Source organism: Acyrthosiphon pisum, chromosome X (genome assembly GCF_005508785.2).
Source record: "Acyrthosiphon pisum isolate AL4f chromosome X, pea_aphid_22Mar2018_4r6ur, whole genome shotgun sequence".
NCBI classification, from domain to species: Eukaryota; Metazoa; Arthropoda; class Insecta; order Hemiptera; family Aphididae; genus Acyrthosiphon; species Acyrthosiphon pisum.
In genome coordinates this window covers 128,982,201-128,994,595 of record NC_042493.1, presented here as the reverse complement: position 1 = coordinate 128,994,595, position 12,395 = coordinate 128,982,201, and the positions used below count along the sequence as shown (strand labels likewise).

The window sequence follows — 12,395 nt, the reverse complement described above, 5'->3', positions numbered from 1 at the left end:
GATTACATTTTTTATAATGTTCTAAGTTTTTGAATCGTGCAATGGGTCCATCTGTGCGATCAACAGCTAGTGATAGCATTGGCAACATTACCACCCCAGTAATAAGAACAGCTGGTGTGAATATTTCACCTACTGCAATTATTGGACACGTGCCGCTTCTGCCATTGCCTCAGCATGTCATCACTAGTGGCACACGAAAAGACTGTATACGCTTACGTGGACTTCCATATGAAGCAAATGTAGAACATATACTTAAGTTCCTCGGAGAACATTCTAAAAATATTGTATTCCAAGGTGTGCATATGGTTTACAACTATGTGGTAGGTAATATTCATATGTAATTTGGTAAAAATGGAAAAGTAGAACTAAATTGTATGCTTTGGTTTGAACTAAAAATAATTAGTCACTTTAAAACTTTTTGACTATTCAATATTTTTTGTATGTCTAATTATACATGATGTACTTATGTATGTTCCATTCAGTTTTTTTTTTATAACGTGCATTATTTAAATGTTGAATCTGTCCACCCTAGGGTCAAGCATATGGTGAAGCATTCATTCAAATGAACAACGAGGGCAGTGCTTCTCAGGCTGCAATGGCTAAACACAACAATTATTTGTCTTTAGGCAAAAAACAACGGTACATCGAGGTGTTCCAGTGTTCTGGTGAAGATATGCATCTGGCGTTGACTGGCGGAGGTGCCGCGTCAGGAGCTTTGTCCCCGGTAGCTGCCAGAGCACAATTATCACCACCTGGTATGTTACCTGCACAACCTCTAATGACCACCAGCCAGGTGGCTAATCCTGGAACCCCAGTATTTACCCAAATGCCCGCTTGGGATCCAATATCAGTTTAGCCCAAAATCTAGCCCTCCAGCGTGCAGCTGTGGCAGCTGCCCAAAAACAACAACAACAGGAATCATGGTTATATCAACTAGCTCAGCATAATCAATTAATCAATCTCGCTTTACTTACTAAACAGGAACAAGATCTGAATGGTGATATGACACAACGTGGTATTGTTATGTTATAATTAACATAATTATACCTATAACAACTACTGTCAGCAGCTTTTTCTAAGACCCTCTAACAATACCTGTCTGCAGGTGGTCAACGTCTGTGGTGCCATGGTACACGTGGTTGCGCGGAGCGGGTATATGTGGTCATCAGTAGCGCCGAGTTTTTGTTAAAGTCGATATCGTTGGAATAAAAATCCAATACAAAAATACCATCTCTCTCTTTTTTTAAAATACTTTTACATGATATATTATGCTTTATGAGAGATGGTGCAACCCTAAAAAAATATACCTATATTACGTCTTAGATCGGTGCCACTGCATGGCTGAACCCTACCTCCGATGTATCACTCACATGTCACAGTCGTGTAATGAACTGTACTTTTTAAGAAAAATATAAACTTAACAAAATACTCGCTTGTTCTAATATATATAGAGGTTTCGTCTGGTCACCAAGAATGGACACGAAATGTGTGGTGGATTTGCGAATGTATTTGGACGAAGGAAAAAAATCGTTCGCTTGACATATTTTATTTATTTATTTAGTCGTATTTTCATTGCTTATATAATTATTTATTTTTATATATATTTTTTTCTCTTAAAAAACGTATTAGATTTAATTACGGTGTTCACACATGTTGTTGGCAAATCAATTAAGAGCACAGGGCGTATAAAAGCAAAATTTATATTATATTGATTGCTTGTGATTTGTGGTGTTAATCTTTCTGTTGAGCCCGTTAAAACTATATAAAAAAATTTTAACACATATTACACATAACATTGAATATAGTTTAAGTATATAATATATATATATTTTTTTTAATGCTTATTTCACTTTTCCTTTCGCTTTTTATGTCTGAGGCTTACTGACATTATTTATATATTTTATCACCATCTTCCTCAGTAATCCCATTTCCGTGCTTGTTAAGATTTATGATTTTTTTTCTTTTATATAATATATACATATATACATTATATATTTTCCGAGATTTTAAATGATATCATAAATGAACCATACTTACCACATACCGGTTCAGTAACCCTTAACTGTAATATAATAAAATAAAATATTTATATTTATATTTCAGTATAATATGTTATAATATTGTACTGACAAAGTTATGTATTTTGTGCGCACGCAGGAGGACCGCTGATGATTTCTCCGCTGTTCTCGCCACTGACTTCTAACTACTCGCCGTTCAACAGGCCACCACCGCTGATAGGCCACCAGCCGCAGCCGTCGCTGGGCGCGCCGTACCCACCGCCGATCCACTACTGGCCGTACCCGTCGCTACCCATATCGCCACCGCACCAACAGCCCGCGCAACTCATCATGCAGGGCACGCCATCCGATGCTGCTCCCGCCGCCCGTGAACATGTATAATCGCATACACTCCGTGTCCGAGGTAAATCTATACACCGGTTGCCCTATGAAAAGTGTCTGTATATGAGGGGTGGAAATCTAAAACGTGTACTATTGCCAAAATACTGATTTTTTAGGGGAAGCGATTTTCTGTATCTTAAAATAATTTCCAATAAAAACAAACTATTTACAACCAGTCAAATCAATTTGAAAAAGAGGGTTTTTTTTAAATTATTTATATTTAAAACTTAATTAAAATTTTAGATTCTGAGTGGAACGATGAATGTATTGATTTTACAATGATGTGTGTATTTTTTTCAATTTTAATTTTTTAATTTTTAATTTTTGTGTTTGTATACACGATAAGTAGTCGAAATAATGCTTTGATTTTCAACTTCAGTATCTTGTTCGATGGGAAAGTGTTTATTGTTGGTTTTTGATTATCGATTTTGGTTTTTAGTGCAACTCTAAAACAAAAGACCGTAGGTTCATAACATTTTGACTGAATATTTATATTAGCATTTTCTATACACTACAACATTTTCTAAATATTTTGAGCTCTTAACGAACATTTTCAATTTACATTTTTTTTTATTTTTTTTTATTTAAATATCAATAAAATATTATTTGTTGGTTAAAAAATCTTGAAAATTTAATGGAAAGTTCCTATTATATTGTTTCAAAGGCAGACGGCACGCTCACCCCCATTGTGTCCTTCAATAGTAATGTTGATGATTTTTATAATTTTAAAGTATATACCTATGCCTAAAGTTCATATTTTAAAATTTCCAATATTGTTTGTACTACGCTTCAGGAGTGTCCTGTGGCGATATAAAATTTTATTTTACGGATGATTTTCTTGATTTACTTCATAAATTTGATGCATCTTAATCACCATTCTAATAAGTAGCTTCTGGGTTATCATTATGTTTAAACTAAGTATAATAATCCTTAAAAATGGTTTGAAAAAATATAAAATATATATCAAAAACAGGAATTTGAATATCTGAATATACATAATGTAAGTTTAACAATAGAGTGAGCATGCCTAAAAAATCTCCACGTAATATCTGCAGTGTCGTCTCTGGGGTTGAGCTTGGGTGGATACCGATGCAACTGACATTTTTTAATATTATATTTGAATCTTATCATGCTGTATAACCCTAAAATATGTTCCTGCTCGCTCTATTTTTGTTAACTTGTCTCCCATAAAATCTACTATTGGCTACGCCACTCTTCTTATAATATCATATGAAATATCCTAATCCTATAGTGTTCGGAATTTCAGATCATATCGTATAGTACCCATTAAAGAAATGTATGGACGGGAGTGACCCATATTATATGGGTTTCTAAAGCTGTAAGTCTGCAGGGAGATTTACAAGTGGGCAACTTCTATACTGCACACATATTGTTCGTTTCGACCACTGTCCATAATGGTCTAACTATACCTATGTACATATATGGTGTTATTGTTACCAAGCAGTAGTTAGGTTAGTTATTATTAATTATAAAAGTTGTGGTAACTGTATAAGAAATAAATGTGATATTGTAATATATTCATATAATAATATATTAATTCTATATTTCTATATATTACCTGAAACATTTATGATATATGCGTGTACCCAATAATGCTCATTAATCATTATAATAATGTTATATTATAACAAGTCTCTTAGAATGTAGTAGTTTTCTAATGATTTTTAATTTGGAATTTTAGAAATATCACATGAATTAGCTTACTAGTAACCACACAAAGAAGGTGGATTATAATAATTTGATTAAAGTTTTGACGCTGCACTACAGGCTACATCGCAAGTATAATAATAATAATAAATTAACCAAGTTGATTTCATTCGTATGATAATATTTTTCTACTGCTGTGGGACACTAAAACACTAAAACCATTACCATGTATACAAATAATAGGTAGGTACTCCATTACGGTAATATTAACGTATCCGAGATCGGGTCGTAACGAATTGAATAATGTCGTCGTCAGTTTCTTAGTATGACTCTGAAAGTTAGTGAATGTATGATATAATAAAATCTGTTATTTTTATTTTTTTATTGATCATTAAGCCCTGAAACTATGGCCTTTAGCTGTTTGTTTGTTTTTGTTTGTACGGGAAGGTACTGTAGTTGGTAAATACGTAACGGTTTTGCCAGAATTTCAAATTGGGCACCTGTAGGTTTCTGCCATGCCCGTGGTGGACGCGTAGTCACTCAGTCACTGCGTCCCCCGCACACACACACAATCTATTATGTATTTTAGATTTTGATAGAAACAATAAATTAATTATATTTTATGATTATGTGGTTTGTGTTTTTTTTGTAGCAGAAAAAAATTCTATATTGAGGGAAGTAGAAAATTGTAAGTGGGTATTTAATTCGTAGTCGCATGGTCAGAATTAAAAATACGGTAATAGGCATGTCTTATGAGTTATTATTATATTATAATTAATACATCTGTTTAATAATTTAACTTAAATAACGTAGGTATGTTTGTATAAAATATACATATTATTTTAGTTGTATATCTGACCTTTACAGTGGCGTGTCTCATAAAATAAATTGGTGTTGCTCATATAATTTTAGGTGGCCTATCCCTAATAATACTGTTATACCGACCTTTAATATTTCCTATTTTTCTTCTATCATTAGCCACCCACCCATATTAATTAAGGTTCATTTTCCATGGCCCCTTCCCACTTCCCCCAACGACGTCAAGCGATCGTCTCTGAAGGCTAATAATTATTAAAACTAAACATTTTACAGGTCCGATGGGCATGCACTCGGCTGTGGTTCGACGGGACGCAAAACAACGGTCAGCGGCAACAAACAACGTGCAATCGTCACAACAATGACGTCATTGCCGTCGATGAGCCGTCTTATGATTCAAAATCACAACCATGATCGTATTATATTGTGCAAGTTACAAACAGCCGCATACTTAACGTGTTTATAATATGTAAATAGTGCTTGTATTTATTTATTAAAAATTATTGTGCTCATAGTATAGATTGTTTAATTCTTATAAAAATAAAAAAATAAATAAATAGTTAACTATATAATATTATGTTATATATATATATATATAGAGAGATATTTCAATTAGATATATTCGATTATATAATATCTAACTATATATATGTGAAATAAAAATCTCTCCACAGGATAAACTCATAAACTATTTATCAGATCTTCTTGATTTTTTTTAAACGAAAGAGTTAAACGGAGAGAGTTTTTATGAAAGAAAATTTTAGGAAAATCCACCTGGAAAATTAGGAAATCTGGATGTTAAAAATATAACAGTGGTGACATCTGTCCAGAAAAAAATAAACTAAATAATAAAATAAAAATTTAGTTTATTGTTTCAGATTAAAATAATAATTGTGTATTATATAGTGGTTGCTATTGGTTAATCGGGCATGTTTGTTGATTTTTATTATTTTTTTTTTTTGTCATTATATCTCTATGTATAAAAATGTATCCCTTTTTCCCTTGGTCATCGCATCACGCGTGAACGGCTGGACCGATTTTGCTAATTCTTTTTTTGTTGTGTTCGTAATAAATTATAAGGACAGGGTTCTTATGAATGAACATTTTAGGAAAATCCACTGGAAAAGTAGGAAACATGGATGTCAAAAATACAACAGTGGCGCCATCTGTCCAGAAAAAAAAATTAAATAATAAAAAATGTATTGTTTCAGATTAAAATAATAATAGTGTAGTATATATTGGTTTCTCTTATTTAATCGGGAATGTTTGTTGATTTGAATTAATATTTTTTGTCAATAAATATATTATATATAAATGAATGTTCGTGTGTAGATTAGACCTCTGGGAAAATGATAGGTTAATTTAAAAGAGGTTAAATTTGGTTTTTTTTCATTGGATATTAGTACGGTTAGGTTAGATTAGGATATTGTATTTATTGATTAAATTAACCCATCGTAGGTGGAATTATGTAAAAACAATACAAACTTGGTATAACTTTGATACTTTAGAGTTAAATCATACAATTACTGAATTACGCACAAACAGCACAGTGTCTGCGATCTACCGCAGGTAGATTGCCTACATGATATTAATATACTGCTGCGAACCAGAATTTTTATTCCAGGCAAGATACATTTTGAACACCATACACCGAATATTATTACCAAATTTAACAAAGTTTGAGTCATATAGAATCGGTACATTTAACGGGCAACGAAGTGCACGGGATCAGCTATATATTACTTAGACGGAAAAAGTTTTATACCTAATAATATTAATATAGTTGAGATAACTCGAAATAAATATCATATAGTCGTCTTTCACCACCTGTATTAAATATGAAGAAATAGTACTTACCTAATCATTGTTAATCATATTTTCGGTCACTATTGTAAATAACAATAGGTAAAATATAATAATATATACATATTTATTATCATATTGAAAGTTTGTAAATCGAATTTCTATGTTTTGTGTGAATTATTGACGTACCTATATGTTTTCTATGTGATTTTTATTATTTTTACCAATTTAGCATTCTTTTTATGAATTTTATTCTTTTGTATTCAATATTCAATTCTTAAATGACACAATATAACATGTTTCCCGTTTTATCAGCAAATATAATATACATGGTGAATTTCTTATTACTAGGGCTAGGATTTATATGCAATAAAAAATGATTAAATATGCATTTGGTTTATTAAAAATATGCAAAAATATGCAATAAAAATATGCTTAAATATACCAAATAAATATTATTTAAAAAAACACATTTTCTATAAATTAAATACCAATTAATAAAAATAAATATGTTAAACACTTAAATATAAAAACATTAAAAAAATTCTAAAGTCTTAAAATCTCTAAAATATTAATTGATATAAAATTGATAAAGCTACTCGAATGAATTACATGAAACAACTACATGATGTTTTAAATTTTCAAAAATGAACGATCTTCTGTACCATTTAAATGTAATAAGTTATTACATTTAAATGGTACATCTTGATACTGTTGCGTGCAACCGACTTACAGGAGATGGTGACAGGATGGGATGATGGTAGAAGCGTCATATGATCAACAGTTTGTGGGTTGATGTATTATTTATTTAAAATTGTAAAATAATAAACATGTTGAATGTAAACACTATTAGATTATTCGAATTAACGAAGAAAAACAAGTGTCTTAGAAAATAAGCGATTGCTCGAATATTTTCTAAGTCCCATAATACGTCGCCAACGAAAATAATCTAAGTCGTAATACAAAAATATGATAATCGATAACGAAGAGGTTCATGTGTGTGCCATGTGAAATCACGTCTGAATACTGGCCGCTCCCAGGGCTCCTATATAGTCTTATCCCCTCTCTTACTAGATCCTTGGCGGACTACGTCGTTGGTTCTCACAGTCCAGCGGGCCTTTTACAAGATGTGCCTTTCGTCGGTGCGGGGTGTCGTAAAATGACCAAGTATACCCGCAGCCGTCTTGTCACAGTGCCAATATCTGATTCGTAGAATCTACTGCGCTCCGAGGAGGTCTCACAGATATCTTAATGGTTCGGGTTTGTCATCTGGCCGTTGGCAGTCGCCGAGACTGTTGCTAGCGTTTATAGTATTGCTCCCCCAAGGTTTTATGTACAGCGGTGACATCACCTAACTATTTACGTGTTACCATAGGGCGTCCGATGCTGTGTAGTATGACTATGTGTAGGGGTGGAGTAGAGGGGTCCGTACGTAGCACCTCCCCCCTTAGAAAAAGGATTTATGTCTTTAAAAGACAGAAATCTTTTTAAGAACACCATCGCATTTACAAGTTTATGCAATGTGTCTACAATTTAGTTAATTTCTTATAACATCATTTACATGTTTACAATTATTATGTTTTACAATGTTATGGTTTCATTACATCAAAATGTGTTTTACAATTACAATAATATTTGGCTTACAATTAATTGATTTTTCATTACAATAATATTCGTTTTACAATTTTTGTTATATTAATATGGCTTTACACTTTGTGTTTGACAAATAATATTGTTTAAAGCATTGATACAATTTTACAATAATACATATACATATATTTTTTTTGTTAGTCGTTACATTAATACATATTATTAATTAATTCAATGAAAACTTATTTCAATACATATACATATATATATTATTAATTATTTTTTTTTTGTGTTAGTTCTATGTTATTTTAATTATTTCTTAATACAATAATAAATGGAGTAAAATCTCTCTTTTTTTTTTGTTATTAACATGATAATTTTCTTATAATTATTGTTGATAGGTATACACTCATTTCACTCATAATATATTGTAATTAATTATATAAAATAATAGTTAGTACTTTATTATATATTGTTGACTTAAGGTCAATTCCTTATGCTAATTTACTAATATATTTTTTTTGTTAATTAAAAGTATTTTATCGATAGTTAACTGTGCGTTTACAACGGTGAACTCGGTTTCGAATGCTTTTTTGTTTATAATTAATTTAATTGTAACGCGTCCTAATGTGGGAACAATTTTTTTTTTAATGCCTTTAAGATAAATTTTGTTTTGTTCATTAATTGGTGTGTCACCCCTTAATTTGTTAATTTTAATTAAATTTAAGTCTGATCCTGTGTCCAAAAGTAAGAAGATTTTTTCTGTATTAAAACTAGGTGATTCTAACGTTATATGATTTGGCCTTTATTAGAATTACATTCAAAATTTAAATTAAGTTTGCCTAAAGGTTTAAAATGCTTACCAATATAATCTTTTAAAATAATAATATTTTCATTTAATTTAATGTGACTAAAATTTTCTAAATAACAACTTTCACTTACAAGAGAATGCAAACTACCAGTATCAATTTGAAATTTAATGTTTATGTCATTTAGTTGTAAATTTAGTTCTAAAGGTTCTAATGTTTCATTACTTGGTTCAGAAATTAATTTGAAAATGTCTGATACACCAAAAAAAATGTCATCGTCATCAGAAGCAATGTTTTTATTTTCTATATAATGAGTATTGTGAGTTTTATTTTTTTGATTAAATTTATTTTTATTTTTACACATGGGAGCTAAATGTCCCACTAAATTACATAAATTACATGTATAACCTTTGTACCTACAATCGTTTGAATTTATGGATTTGACGACCGCATACTTGACATTTCTGTTTGTGAGTTTCGCCGGCTTGATCTTTCTGTGAGTTCTTTGAATACTGTTTATTATGTCTCTTGTGGATTTCATGTGGGTAAATGTATTTCCTTTTATAAAATTTACTTCATTTGGTTCTTGATTATTTTTTGCAGCATTTTTGCTGGCCATTTCCTTCGCAAGAGCAATGTCCATAATTTTGTTCATAGTGATATTTTGGTTTGTGGCATCTTCTTCAAATAATAGTTCTTTAAATTGTTTATCAAGACCTAGAGTGAAAATGTCTCTTTAAACAATATTTAGTTCAGTACCAAAACCACAAGGTATGGATAAAGTGCGTACTCGAGCAGCCCATTCTGCAACCGTTTCCATAGGATTTTTCTCCGCTCTATAAAATTCATGTCTGGCAGAAAAATACGAGTGAAATGTGCATCTAATAATTTGATTAGATCACTGAATGATTTTGCTTCAATTTTTCTAGAAACAATAATGGCTATAACAATGGGGGTAACCAAGGATTTAATAGGAATAATTATAATAATTATTATCAGAATAATAACGGATATAACAACAATTTCACTCGTAATAGCAATAATCAGCACGTCAATCGTAATAACAACGGGTATAATAATCAGCAAAATTTGAATCGCAATAATAACTTTAATTTCAATAGAAATAATGAAAACGGCAGACAGAATACTTATGGCAATAATTTCAACGCTGTACAACGAAATCCGAATATGGCTAGGACTAACGCAGGATACTAAATCTGCGGTCGAAACAACCACATAGCGCGCGATTGTCGGCAAGGGGGCCCAATTCAAAGAAATTACACACATGGCGGACAGCCAAGTGACAATATTCCGACACGTAATAATTTTACGAATCCCAGCGCACAACGGTTATAACGATTCTGCACATACTGCAATAAAACCGGCCACATAATGTCTGCATGTTTTATCCAAACAACGCGACGAACGATCTAGTAATAATTTAAACTCCAACTTACCAGCCGTCAGTGGCGTGTGCCTGGTAAACCAAATTCTGGAAACGCCATCATGCGCTGCTTCAACATCGTATCAACTTTATAAAAAAATCATATAACGTTAGAATCACCTAGTTTTAATACAGAAAAAATCTTCTTACTTTTGGACACAGGATCAGACTTAAATTTAATTAAAATTAACAAATTAAGGGGTAATCTGAGTATTCGCCATAATGTTCTGACAGCTAATTTATTATCTGTGTTGTCGTGCAGAGAGTCATCTCTTTTGCGAATTTACTAAATTCTTATCAGTTACCACATCCTGGTCTATAGTTGCGTACATAAACATATATACGTATATCTACTCGTGGCTTTGGCAATCCCCATATCCTGTCAACTGATACGTATTTTGTGTTTTAATATGGATCGCGATTAAGCACTCGGGTATTTTGACTACATGACTAACCCTTTAACCTTCTATTGTATTTGCCATATTGCCAAATTGTTTAAGGAGGTCGTTTACCTACTTGCTTGTTCCTAATTTTAACTATTCATATATAATGATATTTATGTGATAACAGGTTTTCATACACGTTATTTAAATATATAATCATCAGAATTGTATTTTTTACAACTTATCCAGATCAGTGGTGTTTCCAAAAAGTTCTAAGGGGGCTAAGACCCGTGTCAGTGGTGTACGCATTGCATGAGGGGGGATAACGGTCTGAAATCTGAAGCCCCCTCCATTGCCAGTATTGTTATTACTTCTTTAAGCATTGTATTTACTATTATAAATGTTTAACTTCAAATTAATTGTGGTTTAGTCAATTTTAAACGCTTATAAAAAATAATCGTACTTATGTACCTATCGTTAATATTAAGCCCCCCCCCCGCCACCGGGTCATAGAAAAATTCTGCAAACGCCATTGGCTCCCTTCAATGGGCCGTTTTTATTTTAACATACTATTTAGTATTTGATGATTTGACAAATAACTACTTGAGTATTAAAATATATTGGCCAGACCCCGAGGGTTAGGTTAGGTAGCATAAAAAAACAGACACAAATTGAATATTATAATATTATTGTTTTATTATTAATACATGTTATATATTAATGTCATCACAAAGTGTAACACTGTATAAGTTAGAAGTTGTGGATAACGCATAGTCATACTATATGTTAAGTCTCTCTGGTGTAACCAACAAATAAAAATGTGTTTTAAGTTGTGTCTTGTCATTAAATAAAAGGATGATTTTTAAAACATGATTTTTTCTATATACGTTAAAATCTAAGTTTGTTGTATAAGACACAACAAATTTGGCGACGAAGATGGTGAAAACCAAAACCGCAAATTCGGAAACAAGTACGTCAAACATTGCAACTGGTAATAACTCGGGAAATAATATGGCGGCATATATTGGACTTAACCACATGTCATTTGATCACCGTTCCGGTGAATGGAAAACTTTTAAATTAAAGTTAACAAATAGTTTCATTGCTGGTGATGTTTCAAGTGACCTCAAAAAGAAAGCCATTTTAATAACTGCGCTAAGTGACGAAACGTTTTCCTTACTCGCAAGTTTATGTGTGCCGTTGGACATTGAAGCAAAATCATTCAGTGATCTAATCAAATTATTAGATGCACATTTCACTCGTATTTTTCTGCCAGACATGAATTTTATAGAGCGGAGAAAAATCCTATGGAAACGGTTGCAGAATGGGCTGCTCGAGTACGCACTTTATCCATACCTTGTGGTTTTGGTACTGAACTAAATATTGTTTAAAGAGACATTTTCACTCTAGGTCTTGATAAACAATTTAAAGAACTATTATTTGAAGAAGATGCCACAAACCAAAATATCACTATGAACAAAAT

General features: G+C 31.7%; 2 protein-coding genes across 2 annotated transcripts in view; both read left to right on the top strand.

The window, feature by feature from the left end:
- Positions 1-549: 549 nt before the first annotated feature.
- Positions 550-918, top strand: LOC115033400 (RNA-binding protein fusilli-like). Its single transcript, XM_029485798.1, has one exon. The coding sequence runs from the start codon at positions 563-565 to the stop codon at positions 854-856; it is 294 nt and encodes a 97-aa protein (XP_029341658.1). The 5' UTR covers positions 550-562; the 3' UTR covers positions 857-918.
- Positions 919-11,848: 10,930 nt separating this feature from the next.
- Positions 11,849-12,395, top strand: part of LOC103309946 (uncharacterized protein K02A2.6-like) — a 4,547-nt gene continuing 4,000 nt past the window's right edge. Inside the window, exon 1 of the mRNA XM_008186701.1 lies at positions 11,849-12,249. Coding sequence (XP_008184923.1) covers positions 11,849-12,249 — 401 coding nt within the window. The remainder of the gene's footprint in view (positions 12,250-12,395) is intronic.